At 45.2% G+C, this 21,367-nt stretch overlaps 1 protein-coding gene across 2 annotated transcripts in view; it reads right to left on the minus strand.

Moving 5' to 3' along the window:
- Positions 1 to 1,469: 1,469 nt before the first annotated feature.
- FANK1 (fibronectin type III and ankyrin repeat domains 1) overlaps positions 1,470 to 21,367 on the minus strand; it is a 208,975-nt gene continuing 189,077 nt past the window's right edge. Inside the window, exons 8-10 of one of the 2 annotated variants that reach the window (XM_073595750.1) lie at positions 6,317 to 6,394; positions 6,187 to 6,231; positions 1,470 to 6,098 (exon numbers count right to left, since the gene is read on the minus strand). In XM_073595750.1, the coding sequence (XP_073451851.1) occupies positions 6,042 to 6,098; positions 6,187 to 6,231; positions 6,317 to 6,394 (180 nt within the window). In that variant the 3' untranslated portion in view covers positions 1,470 to 6,041. The remainder of the gene's footprint in view (positions 6,099 to 6,186; positions 6,232 to 6,316; positions 6,395 to 21,367) is intronic. The other variant, XM_073595748.1, reaches the window with a different exon arrangement.

Below are 21,367 nucleotides of genomic sequence, written 5' to 3' on the forward strand. Positions count from 1 at the left end.
TCTCAACTCAGGCAAAATGTCCTTTCCTGGGGAGGTCTCCATCTTCGTGGTAAACTGCCAAATACAGGCAAATCTGTCAAAGTAATGACTTTGTCTGCATTTTGATTACCTGTTAAAAATCTGTGTCCAGCGTCCCTCTATCACTACCTCTTGGAGTCCAGCATAAAAGTCGGGCAATTTAACATGTCTGTTGAGCTGCAGGTGCTGTTTTGTGCCAAAGTAATCACTGTATGCCAATTCACACAAGCATCAGCATTTACTTAAATACAGACACTTACAGCCATTCTTTTGTACAGCGAGCTGAATGCAGAACGTGGAGATCACAAGGCACACAAAAATTACCAGAATTTTACACTGTGCAAATGCTTGCAGCCCAAGCGTCATGCTGACCTTGTTTCTTCAATACTCACTAACCCTGCACAGTTAAGTACATAGGAACTTCTGACTTTTCTGAGCCGCATACTTCCAGGTCAGTAACTCAAAAGGCATTTAATCCGGTGGTCAAATAGACAGACAGCTTCCATTTTCTGAAGGAGGTCAGCAATGGCAGCCAGCATGTTCCCTAAGGAAAGGTTTGCTTTAAAGGAGTTCATAGCAGAGTCCTTCCTTGCAAATAGTAAAGGGAAACTGCAGAGTCCAGGAACCTATAGAATCCTGTTTGAAGCAATCAGAACAAAAAAGGTGATTGCTGTAGGCTATTACCATCTGCACTGGCTGATAACAAGCTGGTGTGTTGTAAGAGAGAAAAGGTTTTAGTACTTATCTGCTCAATCTGGATGCCATATTATGAATATAAAGACAGAAAGCCATTTCCTATATGACATTCCTTCATTTAGAAGTAGAGAGCTTGCAAAAGTAAAAAAAAAATAGTTATATAAAAATTCCCTTTATAAGAGAAATCTTTGCAGGCTATGCATATTCAGTCTTACAGTCTTATGCATGAGAGTTCCTGAGAGTTCCAGGTCCTCTTCCCCAGACTTTTTGTACTTGAGGCTGCTGCAGGCACAGAAATTTCAATTATCCCGCACTTGTCATTCCTTTCAGAGACACTACACAGCTTCATAGTGGAATAATCTCCAGGCATAAATTAAAAGTTGACAATTTCAAACACATACTGACGACCTGTGACTGAAAAGTACCACCCCCTTCCCACTAAGCCCCTCCCAATTCACTTAGTTGCATCATGGCAGGAGCACCATGCTGCTTCCCATTTTCAGAAGGAGTGTGAATTCCTGCTCACAGGAAGGGGAACAGCATTTTATATGTGGCCGACTTTATATCAGACTAATCTGTATGTTTTCCATGTTATAAACTCCATGTAAAATACTTATTAGTTTGGAAGCCCTTTCTTCACACAGACCTTTAAGGTTCCTCTATTCAGTTACTAAAATCAGAAATCTACTTCAACAATAAAGCAAAAACACTTCAGAAACAAATTCATATAAATGAATACAGATTTATTATTTATTTCTCAGAACTAAAATGTATAAAATTTCATACATTTCAGACAGAAAAAAATTGAAAGGGGCCTTTATGGTCATTTGCACTATCCAAAGCAAAAACATGATTTTTGGATGCAAGGTAAAACTCCTTTTCTTGGAGTCCACTGAGGTACACAGGAAATATGAAACCTTTGGGTTAAACTGCAGCCTACAGGAGGACAGGACAATGACAAACAAAAAAAAAAACCTGTGGGCCAGCCCAGGGTATAATCGCTACTACTATCAATATAGTGAGTGCAAAAATATTTTCTCTCTCATCAATTGAGAAACAAAGGAAGTCCTTCATTTTCAGAACTTCTAAAAGCAGTCTGAGTAGGGGGCAACACAGCAAACAACCATTAACAGGCCCAGTGTAAAGTAACAATAACTGGGGACTATCTGCAGGTCAGAGAGCCATCTAAAGGATCCTACACCCAAAAATTGCATGAGATAAAGCAGAATGATCCACTGGGTAGAGCTTAGAGAATGTATGAACAGAAGACCGCAAGAGGCAATCACTGCCCTAGTGCAGTCAGCCTTAACAGGAAAGGGCAGGGGGACCAGATTCATAATCCTAAACAAGTCGGCTGTCTGAGCCACCAAGAAATGGCAGAGAGAGAAGCTGAGGCTCCCTTCTTGGGCCCATCTGGGATGACAAAAAAAGGAATCAGTCTTCCTGAAAGAAGCAGTGGTTGAAAAATAGACTTGAACAGCCCTAACCATAGCCGAACAATGGTAGGAAGTTTCCTTTTGATTATCTGGAGCTGAAAAGAGGGAAACAAGGACCTGATTAAGGTGGAAGGTGGGAAGGAAAGAAATCCTGGACCTCAACACCAGCTTGTCCATGTGCAGAACCAAAAGTGTTCCCTCAAGACGAAGAAGCCAGATCAGTCATTTGCATAGCCGTAGTGATGGCCATACGAAATATAACCTTGCGGGTGCAGTAAGATCCCATTTAGGGGATTTGGACGAATCAGATATTGTTTGGCAAAGTAAAATTCCAAACAAAATAGGGTAGAAGATAGGAGCTACAAAGGATTTCATAGTTCTGGAAAGGGCCTCCAGCCGCTTATCTGTTGGATCCCTGAACGCAGGAGCATGCTCCACAGGTATAGTAGTCATTTTGTTAAGGTGTGCCACAGCAGGAACCACAGTAGAAACAGATCATTTTTTAACAAACTGCCCACTAAGCAGTTACAGGGATAACACGTTCTTAGCCTGGGTTCACACTTGTCCGAACACAGACCTTGCATGTGATTGGCATCCGCACTGCGGTGCCGATCGCATGCGATGTCTGTGCAATGCGAGTTCAGCCATACAGTTGTATGGCTGATCTCGCATTGAATTCGCGGGAAAATAGTGCAGGAACTTTTTTTTTTCCCGTACTGGAATCTCACCAATGCAATCTGCTTCCTATGCCAGTTCACAGTTCAGACTGCGATGTGTGAACTGATCTGGGGGTGTCATTAACATTGTATTGACACCCACAGTGGTTCGCAGAGGGCAGTATGAACTGCCTGCGGGAGAGAATGGAAGTGGAACCAGCGTTGTAATCGCGCTGGTTCCCACATCGCTACAGTGTGAACTTAGGCTGAGGAGGAGCAAACAACCTATAAAGTGTTTGCAGTCTTCAAACAAAAATCTAAATGAGCAGCTGCAAAGGGAAAATCTTTGTAGCCTTAGATGACCTATAAGACCCAAGGCCAGAAGCCGCACTGGTAGAAATGACAGGTTTACCCTTTAGCTTCAAGCTTCAGAAAAATGTACAACACATAAATAAGAGCCAAAACAGTCTCCTTCAATTTGGGAATGATAGCAATGGACTGCAACTCTTTTAAGGAAAACCCATGAGTCACAAGACCTGACCAACTCAGAATCAAAGCAACCATGACTGTGAAGAGACTCCCAATACCAGAGGGTAACAGGATTCCAGGCTACAGACAAAAGGTCGATCCCTGACCCATATGTGGAGAGCATGCTAGGGGCAAATGGAAGAGTGGGATTGGTGTCCCCATGTTGCAGTCACAGGGTCAGGTGGCCGAAGGTGATCAAGTGTCACTGTGGGAGTGAATCAGGACTTAATCCAAGATCTAATTCCCAAATAGCTCTTTGCAGCTAGAGCAGCAGAGGGGAGATATTTTCTCAATGCTGTGTGGTGGGAAAGAGAGCTTGGAGTGGGACACTGCACTGAGAAGAATGACAACAGTGCTCTGTCCCATATCCCACAGCCTCAACCCCTTCAATGGCAAAGCTGGCACAAAACTAGGAATAATTGTGCCAGCGACCAATAAAAATGAGGGAACTCCCAGTGCTTGGTCCAAATAGCCTACTCACCAAGTTAGTCTTTGAAGACAAGGCAAATGCAGAGACAATGCCAGTGGCTCTGAACCTGGAAGCACTCTGCAGCCAACTGAACCAGAACCAGTCTGGGAAGCGCTCCACACAGAGCCCAGTGTCTGAGGGTTACTTCCATCCTCACCCTGCAAAATCCAGTCCATTGGGGTCTGGAGGATCATCCAGTAAGATCTAAAATCCAGGCTGAGGATGATTGCGTGGGAAACACCAGCAGCAGTGGAGAAAAGGCTTAAGAAAAAGCAAAAAAAGTTGCTAGAACAAAAAAAACAAAAAAAAATCACAGGTTACTCTTTAAAATAGAACAAAAAGGCAAAACTTTTTTTTCCCCCACTTTGGATAGCGTAAGGGAGGGTTATAACTCCTCTAATTTATTTATTTATTTTGCCTTTGCCATCTGTGTCCCATTGTGGAGATTTCCCTTCACTTCCCATCCCACAGCCAGAACAAGAAGTGAGAGGGAATCCCTCCAAAGTGAGAGAAACCCTGGTTGTCCCCACTGTCACTGGAACTGGTGTCCCCATTGGACGATTTCCTTTCTATTCCTGTTCTGGTGACAACCCAAAATTTGGGATTTTCTTTCACTTTACTTTCGATGATAAAGGTAAACAAGACAAACAGAGAGGGTGAACCTCTCTAACGGGAACATGTAAATCGCTCAGATGAACAGTTACATGACAACTGCTGTTAACAATTTCAGCTGTTAGCACACAGTGTGTGCAGGCAGTCTCTATAACCGCCGGCAAGAAGTGAGGAATGCTGGTAGTAGGAGGGGGTTATACCTTGAACTGGCCTAAGGTTTTTTGGTTTGCAAATGTCCAATCCTTCTGTAGGTGGCAGTATAGCCTTAAGGCTTAAATGCGGAGTTCCAGTCGTTTCCGCGTTTATTAAAAGTCAGCATATACAAAAAGTGGAGCTGCTGACTTAATAAAACACACACTTGCCTGTCCCGCGATACAGCGATGCAGCAACCCAAAGCCTCGGTTCTCTCCCTCGCCGCTCCCCGGCATCACTAGTGTAAGCACCCGGCTGTGACAGCTTGCGGCTTCCCTGAAATTCCAGGGAAATTCTCACCTATGCTCCAGTGGTCCAACACCTTTGAGGTCCCTTGCCATTGCCAGCATCTTGATTGGCCAGTGCAGGAGTTATTCGTCTGGACACAATGCACTGTGCATGCACAGCTTCGTTTACATTCTAGGGAGGATTGCGAAAAGGTAGCTACGTTTATTTTATTGAGGAACAGACATTTCATGTCTCTTCTCCAATAAGAGTCTGTTTTTGTTTTTTTTTGTATACAGATCCACCTAAAAAGTGGACAGCGCAGTCTCCAGCCAGTCTTTCAGCTCAAAGAAGAGAGGGGCAGGGGAGTACCTTGGCTATGGGGCTGTGTGTTTCTACTGATGCACACAGTGTAAGGAGACACAACTTCTAGTCTCTGCATGCAAGGATGACTTTGTAAGATGCTGCAAGACAAAAGAGCCACTCTGAAACAGGACACCTGGGGCAGCAGTCATGGTACCGGCTTAAATGGAAACTTAGGCAAGGATTGAAATATAAAGAAGTTGCAAAATATAAAATCTTAAGTGGATAAATCAGCTGCTAAAAGTGCCTTAAAAAAAAACGGAGGGTTTAAGAGCACTTTAAGGTATAACTATATTGGATCAGAGGATGAAAAGGGCTATAGGGTAACTATACAAAAGTTTGGTTATCCTTTAATATAAAACATTTCTGTATGTTGACTCTTAAATACATAGTATTGGATTTATTATTAGCTCAGGTACAGTGATCCTATAAATGACGACTACTTCTGTTAACATAAAACACAATGCTGTAAAAGTGTGCTCCCCCTCCAATTCTCTGTATTTCTGACAAGTACATTTGATCAAATATTTCCGTCTGTTCCAAACACATCAAAAACCGCTAAATCTGGAAAGAGGGTAAACACATTTTCACAAGGCATTGGGCATATATCTATTCCTACCAGTTTCCTTTGATATATTATAATAAAAAGGATTCAGGATGGCGGGGTAGGTCATGCAACGTAATAAGCTTGGATATAGGCTGGATAAGTCATATGGTATGGGGGTTTTTATAACTATTGTAAAATACAAAAAAAATCCATTTTGGGGAAAAAAAAAAAAAAAAAAAAAAAAGATGAGATGTGTGAAGCCAGCGTCGTCGGTACATTGTGTTATTATAGCAGAGGGCTCAGCGAACAGACAGTCGTCTCTCTTCCTTGTTCTTCTCTAATATGAGCACCACGTTCTGTCGGGGAAATGACAGGAAGCAGTAAGGAGAGGGAGCTTCTACAAACGCCGCAAACGTTTTACGAGTAAAATCATCAGCTCTTTACCTGTCTGTCGAAAGCTTTAGCCATTTCTGCGATGCTTATTCCATACTGCATGAGAAAAGAGACAAGCTTATCACATCCTTGCTCTGATAGCTGAGCCCAGAATACCATTCCATCCAGCCCTCTCTAATACCTCATTTGTGATGCTGCAGTCTGCTCCGCTCTCTATTAGTAAACGCACCAAGTCTTCATGGTTATTTAATGCTGCAACCTGCAGAGTCACAGAGAGAAGGAAAATGAATATAAAAGCTCTTATGGAATGCTGTACCATTATATTTCTGTTATTTGTGCATTACCAGTAATAACAAACATATACAAAGCCTTGGACCGAGGAGGCAATACCCCAGGGTTTAACGCATGCAAACTACTGAAAAAAAAAAAAGTGATGTGCATAGCAGTTTACTCTATATTAGTACAGATTAGAAACATTGAGAGCAGTTCTACCCACTCCACATATCCATTTTAAAGGTAACAATAATGATAATGAAGGTTTTTTTTTTCCCCCAACAGAGCAGCTAACAATAGACAGATAAATGTATTGAAGGGAGCCTGGAGCTCCATCTGCTGGCTTGAAATAAATATGAAATGTGCATTTACAATATTTCACATTTACCGAATTAAAAAAAAAAAAAAAAAAAAATGCAGTATGAAATAAATACAAAGCCATTGTACGTTCCTTTTAAACACACAAATCTCATGTCAGAACTGTTCTATGGGAAGTAAAGATTTGCAAAGTAAAGCATGCTACCTTGACTACCACCCCCCCCCCCCCAATGCTATATGCAGGGCCCCTGGATAAGACAGTACAACCAGCCCTTCTGTACTGGACCTGGGCTCCATCAGTTCAAAAAGGGGGCCCGGGCAACTGCTGAAAAGGAGGGCCAGCTATACTGTCTTACTGCAGACACCGATCCTCTTCTGCCTCTTCCAGCAGCGCTGCAGGCATCTCCTCCGCTCCCTCCCTCCAGCTGTGCTGCAGGAGGATCAGTTCTAGCATCCGCACCCCCATCCCCCTGCTTTTTGGGACCCCCTGTGTGCCCCTTTTCCCCACAGCATTGTCAGCTTTCCTCCTCTCCTCTTCCGCCAGCAGCTGCTGTGGTCACACAAGAGGATGTTTCAGGATGGAGAGTAGAGGGAGGGGGCGGTAAATATATCATATAATAATGATTTTAGTGAAAAATAGGATTTTTATAACAGCTTACCTGTAAAATCCTTTTCTTGGAGTACATCATGGGACACAGAGCCTTAAGTAATAACTTAAAGTGGTTGTATAGGTTTGTTTTTTTTTGTTTTTTTTTAAATAACATGTTATACTTACCTCCACTGTGCAGTTCGTTTAGCACAGAGTGGCCTAGATCCGGCTGTTCTGGGGTCCCACGGCGGCTGTCTGGGCTCCTCCCCGCTAAAGCTAAACCCCTCTGGGAAGTTCTTTCCCGAGTTGTTTTTTGCCTGGGCAAGAACACCTTTTTCTGGGCTGTATCTATGATCAGACCCAAATACCCCAGCTTTTTTAGTGGTTTTGAGGGAGACTTCTCTAGGTTGAGAATGCAACCCAGACCTTTCCAGGTAACTGGTTGTAATGCGTACACCTTACTCCGAACACTGATTGGTCTATTAGAAATAGATTGTCTAGGTACGCCAAGACTGTTTATGCCCTGTGCCCCTAACCTGGCTAGGGCTAGCACTCTTGTGAACAGTTTGAACACAAACTGAAATACTGTTCTACTTCGAACCGCAGAAACCTTTGGTGAGCGGGAAATATACGGACATGCAGATATGCATCCCTGATGCCGATAGACGCCAGAAGTTTTCCTCCTTGTAGGATAGAAACTACTGACTTGATCGACTCCATAGAAAGGAGCGGATCTTCAGGAACGGATTGAAATTCTTTTAGATCTAGAATGGATCTGTTGAATTTCTGCATGGATCTGTACATGTACAGAAAATGCATGAAAAAGGCAGTGAAGGTTTTAAGGAACCTAAGAAGAAACAGAACTATCAGCTGACTCTACTGGGTAGCCTGAAAGAGGCATTAACCATCTCTATAAGAGATTAGTGCCAGCAATCTCTCAGATTGCGAAGCTGAAAAAAGGTTCAACTCCAGTTGTCTCATCCGCAGAAGAGTAATCGGTTTGCCTTTCTTCCTGATCACCTGAGGGTTTTCTCCCCTAATCCTCTACCCACTGTTCCCTTGATAAGGGATCTAAGGTGGGGGAGGGGGATCTAACACGCTTCCTATCCTTGGATAGCGGATGCAGTTAAAGTCGCTAATTTTCCTTCTTGGCCCTGGAGGGCGGAGGAAAAATGCATTTTCAATCATGTTTACAGGGGCTGAATGTTTTCTCCTCTAGAGTCTGACGGTGGAGGCCGTCGCCACTGCCTAGAGGCAGCTGCCCCTGGCGCAGGAGAAGGAGTCCGTTTAAAATAAAAGGATGTTTATACCTTCTTTTGGGCAAAAGAGTACCTTTCCTGCTAGAAATCATTTGGATGTATTTGACCAAATCCTCCTCCCAAGTCGTTTATGGCGTCTATGAGAAAACCTCTGGCCTCTTTGAACTGGTCTTACTGACAGATGCCTATTGTAGCGACTGCAGACTGAGAAACGATCCCTTCCAAGTCAAAGGAGGACTTTCACAGGAATTCCAACTTTTTATCTGTTAGATCTTTAAGCATATGTGCATTGTCTACTGGACAAGTTAGACTTTTATTCACACTGGAAATTGCAGCGTCAACCGCTGGAACCTTCCATTTTTTAGTGAATTTTTCCTCCATGGGATAGAGAACTGAGAATCTCTTTGGAGGGAGAAAATGCTTATCCGGAAGATCCCATTCAGCATAAATAAGCTTTCCAGTAATGCATGGATAGGAAACGCATGTAAAGGTTTTAAAGCACCCAAGGAAGAAACCGGACTTTCAGCTAACTCTGTTAGGGGTAGCATGAAAGTGGAGCAACATCTCCATAAGAATTTGTACCGCAGATTGTGAAGCTGAATCATCAGCTGTTTCCTCCGCAGAGGAATAATCAACTTGTTTCTCCTCTTCATCACCTGAGGGTAATACCTCACCCTGTCCCCATTGTTCCCTTGGTAAAGGATCAGAAGTGGGGGAGGGGGATCTAGCGCGCTTCCTATCCAATTGAATAGAGGATGCGATTAAAGCCGCTAATCTTCCTACTAGGCCCTGCAGGGCAGAGGAAAAGGCATCTTCAGTCACATATACAGGGGCTGAAGTGTGAGAAGCAGTAGCACCACCAATTGCTTCCAATGACTCACCCTGGCTTGCATGTCAGGTATCTCCGGAGATGATGACAGTATGGAGGCATGACTGGAGTTCTCAGAGCCTGGGGGTGGAATCTTTAGTACCCTTGTGGTAGCTCTGGAAGTTATAGTGCTAAGCACGAAAGCAGAGGCACTTTAACATATAGTATTTTGCTGAACAATAGTTATAGCAAAAAAACAATGTCACCCTTTAATGCTGAATAACAACTGTATTGAAAATGCCTGCTTACATCCCTTACGTGCTCAGAGCTCTTGTGTCCCTTAGTGTGTCAGACTTCTGTTTTCAGCATAGATGAACTGAGAGCTTCTGTATTTTAAGCCTCAGGTGAGAACCTGATTAGGCGTCCTCAGCGTCTTCCGCCCTAGTGTATGCGCCGTGTGCTCCACGTGGACGTTACTTCCCACACATGGCACCGCCTATCTCTGAGACACACCACTCTGCATACCCCCCTCCTTGTTTAACCACTTGCTTACTGGGCACTTAAACCCCCCTCCTATCCAGACCAATTTTCAGCTTTCAGTGCTCTCACACTTTGAATGGCAATTACTCAGTCATGCAACACTGTACCCAAATGATTTTTTTGTCCTTTTTTTCATACAAATAGAGCTTTATTTTGGTGGTATTTGATCACCTCTGGGGTTTTTTATTTTTTGCGCTATAAATGAAAAAAGACCGAAAGTTTTGAAAAAAAACATATTTTTCTTAATTTCTGTGATAAAATTTTGCAAATTAGTAATTTTTCTTCATAAATTTTGGCCACAATTTATACTGCTACATATCTTTTTTAAAAATAACCAAAAATGAGTGGAAATTATTTGGTCTGTGTGAAAGTTTTAGAGTCTACAAGCTATGGTGCAAATCATAAAAAAATGATCACATCTGATGTACTGGTGGCCTATCTCATTTCTTGAGACCCTAACAAGCCAGGAAAGTACAAATACCCCCCAAATAACCCCTTTTTGGAAAGTAGACATTTCAAGGTATTTAGTTAGACCGTGGAATGGTAAGTTATTTGAAGTTGTAGTTTTTTCCCACAATTCTTTGCAAAATTGAGATTTTTTTTTACCACATCTCTCACATGGCATGTGTATGCCACAAATGACACCCTAAAATACATTCTGCTACTCCTGAGTATAGTGATACCACATGTGTGGGACATTTTCACTGCCTGGCCACATACAGAGGCCCAACATGCAGGGAGCACCACCAGGTGTTCTAGGAGCATAAATTACACATCACATTTCTCAACCACCTATTACACTTTTGAAGGCCCTGGAGCACCAGGACAATGGAAACGCCCACAAAATGACCCCATTTTGGAAAGCTAACACCCCAACGTATAACCTATGAGGCATAATGAGTCTTTTGAACTGTTCATTTTTTTCCAGAAGTTTTTGAAAAATGTGGGAAAAAAATGAAAACGCATTTTTTTTTTTTTTTACACAAAGTTATCCGTTTATAAGATATTTCCAACACATAGCATTTAGATAGCAAAAATGACACCCAAAATACATTCTGCTACTCCTCCCGAGTATGGCGATACCACATGTGTGAGACTTCTACACAGCCTGGCCACATACAGAGATCCAACATGCAAGGAACACCGTCAGATGTTTCAGGGACACATAGCATGCACATACCACGAATTACACCCCAAAATACATTATGCTGAGCAAAGCGTAAACAAAAGATTACCTGTGGTTGTAGTAGCGCAGTTGTACACAGGAGGATAGCACTGGTCCAGGCAGCAGGCAGGGACTTGGTCAGCAACGGCGAACACAATTGTCCAGGCAGCAGGCAGGGTTACTGTCCATATAAAGTCCAGGGTCAGTGCAGGCAGAGATATTGTCAGCAGTGCCAAAAATATTGGTCCTGGTAGTAGGCAGGTCCATGTGGTGTGGTCAGTGCGACAGGCAGAGGCATGACAGCAGTAAGTCCTACCGGCAGAAGTAGGGCCTCGTTCAGGACAGAATGGGGACAGGGGTAGAGGCTTCTCCCACCCAAATCTCTTTGAAGCCTCCGAGTCTCCAGACCCTAATCTAGGATTGAGAAAACAAAAACATTTGTTTTCTTCATCCAGAAAAATAATTCTGGAGCCCCTCACATATGTGAGACCCCCTGTGTTGAATCCCACTAGTCCAGAAGCAGGGTACAAGATCAGTCCATGAGGCAGGCAAAAATGATGCTCAAACAGTCCAAGGTCAGTTCCAGATCAGGCAGATGTATGTACAGAATCGTTAGGCAGAAACATGGTCCAATAACAGTCCAGGGTCAGTTGCAGATCAGGCAGATGTATGTACAGAATCGTTAGGCAGAAACATGGTCGAATAACAGTCCAGGGTCAGTTCCAGATCAGGCAGAGGTATGTACAGAATCGGCAGACAGAAGTGTGGTCAAATAACAAGCCAGGGTCAGTTACAGAGGAGGCAGTGGCATAAGGGGTGTGAGGGTAAATTGCAGGAACTGGGGCTTACGTTTACCATACTTCACTAATAATTTAGTGAAGTATCGTAATGGAGAAAACATTCACCTACGCAGAGGCCTGGTTCAGAAGGACATTGTGCACAATAAAAAGATGTGTCTCTTCTGAATCCTGCTCTGGTACACACCTTACATTTTTTTTTACGTCGTTGGCCTGTTGGTTTGGGAGGGATTTTAGTGGGAAAGTGGCGTTCGGAGAGTCGACTAAAAACATCTGATTGGATATTTTCTGGTGGGCCGTTCGGGAATATAAGGGCAGTGAAAACTTCCTCCTGGTACCCAAGGAAGCGTTTGGAGTTTTGGGTGAAGTTGCGTTAAATTACATATGAATTGTATATGGCCAATTGAAAAAAAAAAAAATTGCGACTTTTTTATACCAATGGTATGTCCGTCTTGTGGCAAGGTATGGTTCCAGCATTTGGTCATTTAAGTCGACTCCCCCCATAAACAAATTATAATCATAGATGCATTTAGGTTTTTGTATGGGGCCATACCTTCTGGGGATTTCCACGAAGGTATCATTGTGGATTGAAGACAACATGTAGACATCCCTTTTGTCCCTCCACTTGCCAAAATTACCTTGTTTCGTAGACTTGCCGTTTCTCCTTTTCTCAATTTCTTATTGACAAGACTTTGAGGAAAGCCCTTCTGGTTCTTTTTTACGGTGCCACATGCTGGCATTTTCTTCCGGTGAAGGTTATGGAACAGGGGCAGAGATGTGGAGAAGTTGTCTACGTATAAATTGTAGCCTTTCTCCAGTAGGGGGTATATGAGGTCCCAAACAATTTTCCCGCTTGATCCCAAGTAGTCTGGGCAATTAGGGGGTTGAAGCTGGGTGTCCTTCCCTTCGTACACTTTGAAGGCATATATGTACCCTGTGACTCGGTCACATAATTTGTATACCTTCACCCCATAGCGGGCCCTTTTACTGGGAATAAATTGTTTGATTTTAAGCCTGCCACTAAATTTAACAAGGGACTCATCCACACATATGTTTTGGTCCGGGGTAAACAGCTGGGGGAATACTTCAGAAAAATAATTTAGAAGTGGCCGAATTTTGAAAAGCCTGTCATAATTTGGGTCATTTCGGGGAGGGCACTGGGTATTGTCATTGAAAGGAAGGAACCTCATTATCATGAGGTATCTGTTTCTGGGCATTACCTTGGAGAATATTGGCATGTGGTGGATGGGGTGGGTTGACCAATAGGACATCAAAGTGTTTTTTTTGGTGAGTCCCATATTAAATGTGAGGCCTAAAAAAACCTTCAACTCCTCCACCGTTAGGTCTCTCCACTCGTAGGGACGGGCATAGTAGGACGTTGGATTATTTTAAATAAATTGCTGTGCATAAAGGTTGCACTGGGCCACAATATTTGATAGCATGTCCTTGGTAAAAATTAAATCAAAAAAATGTATTTGGGAAAAATTCTCTGTGTCCACCTGGACTCCTGGCTGGGCAGTGAAAGGGGGAATGTTGGCTTCTCCTGAATTAGGAGGAAGCCACAAGGGGTTCTGCAGGGCATAGGGAAGGCTGGCATGGGTCCTTGGCCTTTCTTGCCGAGGTACTGCGGTTCTGGTGGATGGCAATGCGGTGCTGGTGGATGGCACTGCGGTGCTGGAGGATGGCACTGCCATGCTGGTGGATGCCACTGCCTCCTCACCAGAACGCCTTCGTTTGGCAGGCCGAATATCTTCCTCCTCTGAGTCACTCTAGTACAAGTATTTGGTACGCCTCCTGGGCGGAAAAGCATCTTTTGGACATGGTTGCTGGTGGTGATGCGACTACACAGGTGTGTGCTAAGCCTGCACTGAAGTGCACTGATGAGGCGGCACTGATGAGCACAGATGGGCACTGAGGTGGCACAGAGGGGCACTGATGAGGTGGCACAGATGTGCACTGAGGTGGAAAAGGTGGGCACTGATGAGGTGGCACAGGTGGGCACTGATGAGGTGGCACAGGTGGGCACTGATGAGGTGGAACAGATGTGCGCTGATGAGGCAGAACAGATGTGCACTGATGAGGCAGAACAGATGTGCACTGATGAGGCAGAACAGATGTGCACTGATGAGGCAGAACAGATGTGCACTGATGAGGCAGAACAGATGTGCACTGATGAGGCAGAACAGATGTGCACTGATGAGGCAGAACAGATGCGCACTGATGAGATGGCACAGGTGGGCACTGATGAGATGGCACAGGTGGGCACTGAGTCGGAACAGATGTGCACTGAGATGGCACAGATGTGCACTGATGAGGTGGCACAGCTGGGCATTGAGACGGCACAGATGGAGCGGCACAGATGGGCACTGAGGTGGCACAGATGGGCACTGATTGATTGCACAGATGTGCATTGAGGCAGCACATATGTGCACTGATTGGTACAGGTGGGCACTGATGAGGTGGCACAGGTGGGCACTGAGGTGGCACAGGTGGGCACTGATTGTGAAAATGTGCAGATGGACACTGATCGCCGATGGCAGACAGGTGGGCACCGACTGGCACAGATGGGCACCGACTGGCACAGGTGGGCACCAATTTACACAGGTGGGCACTGTACTGATGGGGCACTGTAAATGTTTTTTTTTAACTCACAGATCGCTGTCAGATTCTCTCTCTCCTCACACGCTGTCTCTGTGTGAGGAAAGAGAGCCGGCAATGAGAGATGATCTCATATGTTTACATTTGAGATCATCGCTCATTGGCCATGGCGATCGTGCTGTAAATGGGACGCGGCCAACACAGAATTTCCCCGATGCGCGCTCGTGAGCGCTCACGGGGAGCGAGGAAAGGGGAGGCCGTCGTATGACGGCCTCCCGGGAATTGAGATCCGCGCTGTAGCCGTCATTCGGCTATGGCCGGATGTCAAGTGGTTAAATTAACTCTAGTCTGCGCGCGTGCATGGACAGCATTCGGGTCTGCAGATGCAGACCTGAAGAGGAGGCGGCGGCACAGGCCATATTAAAGCCTGCAAATGCCGTCTGAAGCTGCTGCCTGTAATAACAGGCTGGGGACAACTCAAGAAAGTGTTTAACAAGGGCAAGTCTATATTTTACAAAACCATGGAAGCCGCCACCGCACCTCTACCGAAGGGGAGGGGAAATTTTGTGTCAGCAGTGTTGTTAGGCTCCTACGTAGTATTAGTAGGAGCCGCTATATATAAAAAAAATGCGCTTATAAACTACTGCTGTACCACCCTTAGATCCCTCAGAAGAGTCTCACAATTTGTTCAACTAAGAACCCCCCTCTGGCTGCTGGAACCACACATGCTACTAGAGCCGGACACAGAGTTGCTGAAAAAGCATCGTACCAGGTAAGTGTAATATACTCCCTCTAGAGGAGACATCTTTAAGGCATACAAAGGATAGATAGATAGATAGATAGATAGATAGATAGATAGATAGATAGATAGATAGATAGATAGATAGATAGATAGATAGATAGATAGATAGATAGATAGATAGATAGATAGACAGACAGACAGACAGACAGACAGACAGATAGATAGATAGATAGATAGATAGATAGATAGATAGATAGATAGAGCATTTGAAGCGTTACAGGCAAAACCTCGTTCTTCTATGCGAGGCCCGGGTACCATCCTGTGGCAACAGTGGCATGGATGGATCTGGTTCTGGAGGCTTTTTAAATCCAGCATGGATCCCTCCTGGAGCTCCTCAGAGCACATCTTCACTCGTGACCAACACCTTAGACACTGGCGAAAAAACTGATGCGCTCCTGGAAGGAGGAGGGGTTATATAGGGAGGGAACTTCCTTGATTGGGTATACCAGTGTCAACACCTGAAGGTGGCCTATAACCCATTAAGTAATTACTTAAGGCTCTGTGTCCCATGACGTACGATAAAGAAATATAATTTGGTATTTTCTGGTGGATGGGGGGGAAGCGGGGCCCTGTCAAGTAGGCATTATGGGGCCCCATGATTTCTAACAGCGGCCCTGGTTATATGGCTGCATATCATTATGAATGTGGTATCACTGTTTACAGACCATACTTGTGCACATTATAAACCATTGACCATACGAATTTGGGAAAGAATCCCACTAGTTGTTCAAAAGAAGGGAGGGCAAGCTACAGTCTCTCTCCTTCAAAAAACATTAACATTTTAATTTTGAAAATTTGACACATACACTAGGTTTATAACACAACAGTGTCATGCTCTGTGCCTGCTACATGGGCTACTTGTGAATATCGTTACTGGGGATGCCCACCCTATTCTTCCCCCTCTCTCTCTCATTAGGCACACTAAATTACTTTCCCCTTCTCCCCATCAGCTTACAAAGCAGGCCCACTGTGATCCTGATATGAACTTTCATTTGTCATGCGGGAGCTCAAGATTTCTGGTATTACTCTGGCTGAACTGAATAAGGTTTTCAATTATTTAAGACATACAAAAGTAAACTAAGAGGTGCAACCTGATTGTTCTCTTAAGCCCATTCATTGCCTGCTTGAAAGCCAAACCATTTTGATTGCGGATGAATAAAACGTGTCTATAAATGTCTTGCTTTACTTTATTTTTAAATTGTACTCCAGCATTAGCATAAAATCCTCAACTCTTGAGAAAAACACAGAAGAGAAAGAGAAAATAGCTGCACTCTGTAGAAGCAGTGGTCTCTCTACAGCGGTCTAACATGCCCCCTACTGAGTCCACTTTAAAGCTAGACAATCAGAGAGCATGGGTTTAGCCAATTGTGTATCTCCAGCTGTGAGCTACACATTTCAACTGCATCAATATTCTTCTGCGATATGAACTCCTAGGGCAGTGATGGCGAACCTTGGCACCCCAGATGTTTTGGAACTACATTTCCCATGAACTACATTTACCCTGGCCATCTCTATGCTCCTGGGAGTGTGAAGCGACGTTACTTCCGGCGCTGGCAGATGTAAACACTGCCAGTTTCTTACCATGGAAAGCAGAGATTATTTATTTATTTTTTTTTGACCTCATGCTTTCCAGGGTAGAGAAGATATCTGGGGTCTTTTTGATTCCAAAGGTCTCCATAAAGAGAACCTGTCACGCCTTTAGCTATTACTATTATTATTCTTAAAAAAAAAAAAAAAAAAAAAAAAAGAGTGTAAAAAAGAAAAATTGAAATAAATAATCATTTTTATTTTAACCACTTCAGCCTTGGAAGAATTTACCCCCTTAATGACCAGAGCATTTTTTGCATTACGGCACTGCGTCACTTTAACTGACAATTGCGCAGTTGTGCAACGTTGCACCCAAACAAAATTGACATCCTTTTTTTACCACAAACAGATCTTTCTTTTGGTGGCATTTGATCACCTCTGTGTTTTTTATTTTTTGTGCTATAAACAAAAAAAAGACCAACAATTTTGAAAAAAAAAAAACAATATTTTTTACTTTTTGCTAGAATAAATATCCCCTAAAAATATAAAAAAAATTTCTTCCTCAGTACTCTACTCTACATTGGTAAAAAAAAAAAAAAAAAAATCACAATAAGCATATATTGATTGGTTTGCGCAAAAGTTATAGCATCTACAAAATGGATGATAAGATTTATGGCATTTTTTTTCTTTTTTAGTAATGGCGGCGATCTGTGATTTTTATCATGACTGCGACATTGCGGCGGACAGATCTGAGACTTTTGACACTATTTTGGGACCATCGACATTTATACAGCGATCAGAGCTAAAAATAGCCACTGATTACTGTATAAATGGCACTGGCAGGGAAGGAGTTAAACACTAGGGGGCGATCAAGGGGTTAAGTGTGCTGCCTCAGTGTGTTCTAACTGTAGAGGGGATGGGCTAACTAGAACATCACAGAGATCCCTGCTCCCGATCACTGGGAGCAGTAGATCCCATCACGTCACTAGGCAGAACAGGGAAATGCCTTGTTTACACAGGCATATCCCCCTTCTGCCTCTCTGTGTCACGATCGCGGGCCACCAGCGGACATCGAGTCGGTGGGACCCGCGGGCAGGTACGCGCGCTAGCCTGCGATGACAGAGGGACGTACGGGTATGCCCATTTGCGCAGCCATACCATTCTGCCAACGTACATCGTCGTGCAGCGGTCGGCAAGCGGTTAAAGTGCCCCTGTCCCCTCATGCTCGCACACAGAAGGTATCGCCGCAAACGTTAGAGCAAGAGCAATAATTCTAGCACTTGACCACCTCTGTAATTCTAAACTAGTAAAAAATTAAAGCATCGCCTATGGAGATTTTTTAAGTACCATAGTTTTGCGCCATGCCACAAATGTGTGCAATTCTAAAGCGTGACATGTTTGATATCTATTTACTTGGTGTAACATCATCTTTAATTTTTTACCAAACAATTAGGTATGGTTTTTTTTCATTAAAATTCATTAAAGTGTACGTTTTCCAAAAAAATTGTGTTTGAAAAATTGCTGCGCAAATACCGTGTGACATAAAAAATTCCAATAACCACCCTTTTATTATCTAGGGTCTTTGCTATAAAATAAATAAATACATTTTATATATATATATATATATATATATATATAGCAACTACTCCTTTAGGAGCTACCGAGTTAAATCGGGCTGTTACCGTCACCTTTTTACCTTTAGTTTCCCCAATACCAGAGCTTGGAGTCCATGTTGAGCTTTGTCCTTGACAATGTAGGCACCAGTCACTTTAGTAATTTTTCAATGCTTTAATAGGAAGTAACTTGAAGAAGTAGCAGAAAAGAGGTAGAAGAAGAGTTACAGGGAGGTTCAAATACCTTTTTCTTTATCACACCAAGGAATTTGGGATCTTGGGGATGAATATACCTTCAGTCCAAGATTAAATCTTTGCTCACCCGGATAGGTTTCTCTCACTGACCTAGCAGCCGGAGTGTAGCACGAACAAAAAGTCTCTGCCACAGACTTGAGTAGAACAATTTAACTGTACGGTCCTCTGCCACAGGACGTAGTAGTTTTAGATGAACAGCAACACAGTACCAGAGAGGGGTAGAGAAGGAAGTGCCACCTGAGTGTAGTATTAACAAATGATGTTTAATGACACCAGGTAAAAACACACTTACAGGATAAAAACATATACAGGGGGTCCCCTAGTTACAAACATCCGACTTACAAACGACTCCTACTTACAAACGGAGGGAGACAACAGGAAGTGAGAGGAAATCTACCCCTAGGAAGGGAAATTCACTCCTGTAAGAGCTATTATGGGGAAAAGGTACCTACACTGATGCTTTATCACCAAGGCTTGTTTCCACAACAACCTAAAATTTTCAAAATCCAATTGTCATTGGGACAGAAAGTGAGGTGAAATCTTCTGAACAGGGGCACACACAGCAAAACAAATGTTACAGGGGTGTTAACCCTTCCCTATGCTATCCAAAAAGCTTAAAAATAGTTTTTTTTGTCTGGAGCTACACTTAAAAAATGTACCTGTTTCGACTTACAAACAGATTCAACTTAAGAACAAACCTACAGTCCCTAACTTGTTTGTAACCCGGGGACCCCCTGGTCTCATCTGTATAGGTATGTGGTCCTGGTGTTCCCTCTGATCCTGTGGTGGTGACGCTGCAGGGATGCTGGGCTGCAGAAGGTGGATTACCAGCCGGGAGCTCCTTCTGTGGCCATCAGAAAGAGACTAGGGGCCCGCGTGGAATGCACGTGGAGCGTGCATGACGTCACAGGTTGTCCGTCCGCTTCCGGGTTCAGTATCCAGGGGAGAGATCGTCCAGGGAGGAGGGCTAGCAGGGAGGTTGAGAGAAGGCTACGCGCTCGGAGCCACTGCTCCTTCAATAGGCCTACTCAGTACCAGAACCTTTAAGCTGACCCGGCAGTACTTGTGCGATAGATTAGATTGAGATGCATCCTCCAATTCAGTCACCAGGCCCCTCTTGAGACACCAGCATTCCGCACGGTCCTCTCCAAAGACAGGTCCTCCCCTGGGTCTTCTCAATTGTCCGGCTTCTTCCCGCAGGACAGACAGCACAGGACCATCCCCGCAGCAGTAGGCCCCAGACAGGCTTCTGGGCCTACCTGCACTGCTGCAGCATCGCAGCTAGGGTTGCCACCTGTACGGGAATGACCCGGACAGTCCGGGTTTTGACAGCTGTGCCCGGGTTTCTCTCCTCCTGAAACCCGGACACAGCAGCATAGGCTCCAGCCAGTGTGGGAAGTGAGTGTTCATACCTCTAACAGTTTAGCGCACCCCCCCCCCACACACACACTCCTGTAGCTGAGACTGCGCTCCGTCCTGTGTCCTGCCAGCAGCGTGACCCCCTCCTGTAGCTGGATGCTCACTCTCAAATAGCACCTGCTCCCCGGATGGCTCCTGTCCTGTGTGTCTTCAGTGGTGAGCGTTCCCCTCCATCCACCTCTCCCCCCGTCAGTGTGCCAATGCCGATCGGCAAATGCAGCCTGCCCTGAATGCGCTCTCTCCCGCCAGCAGCACACTTCCCCCCTCCTTTCCCTGCTCCAGCAGGGCTAATGATTTTTGGCAGTTTCACTGCCACTGGTGAATGGTGACAGTGGTGAGTCGGTCCCAGTCCGATCCCCCTCACCCCTGTCAATGCAGCGCTAGGCTAATGAATCCTGAATGCTGCAGCTCACTGTGTGCTCTCTTCCCCCAGCACCAAGCCAGCCCCCCTCCTCTCTGTCAGCCCCCCCTCCTCTCTGTCAGCCCCCCCTCCTCTCTGTCAGCCCCCCCTCCTCTCTGTCAGCCCCCCCTCCTCTCTGTCAGCCCCCCCCCTCTCTGTCAGCTCCCCTCCCCTCTGTCAGCCCCCTCCTCTCTGTCAGCCCCCTCCTCTCTGTCAGCCCCCTCCTCTCTGTCAGCCCCCCTCCTCTCTGTCAGCAACCCCCTCCTCTCTGTCAGCAACCCCCTCCTCTCTGTCAGCAACCCCCTCCTCTCTGTCAGCAACCCCCTCCTCTCTGTCAGCAACCCCCTCCTCTCTGTCAGCCCCCTCCTCCTCTCTGTCAGCCCCCTCCTCCTCTCTGTCAGCCCCCCCCCTCTGTCAGCCCCCCCTCCTCTCTGTCAGCCCCCCCCCCTCTCTGTCAGCCCCCCCTCCTCTCTGTCAGCCCCCCCTCCTCTCTGTCAGCCCCCCCTCCTCTCTGTCAGCCCCCCTCCTCTCTGTCAGCCCCCCCCCTCCTCTCTGTCAACCTCCCCTCCTCTCTGTCAACCTCCCCTCCTCTTTGTCAGCCTCCCCTCCTCTCTGTCAGCCCCCCTCCTCTCTGTCAGCCTCCCCTCCTCTCTGTCAGCCTCCCCTCCTCTCTGTCAGCAACCCCCTCCTCTCTGTCAGCAACCCCCTCCTCTCTGTCAGCCCCCTCCTCCTCTCTGTCAGCCCCCTCCTCCTCTCTGTCAGCCCCCTCCTCCTCTCTGTCAGCCCCCTCCTCCTCTCTGTCAGCCCCCTCCTCCTCTCTGTCAGCCCCCCCCTCCTCTCTGTCAGCCCCCCTCCTCCTCTCTGTCAGC

This window comes from Aquarana catesbeiana, linkage group LG08 (genome assembly GCF_042186555.1).
Source record: "Aquarana catesbeiana isolate 2022-GZ linkage group LG08, ASM4218655v1, whole genome shotgun sequence".
In the NCBI taxonomy this organism is placed as follows: domain Eukaryota; kingdom Metazoa; phylum Chordata; class Amphibia; order Anura; family Ranidae; genus Aquarana; species Aquarana catesbeiana.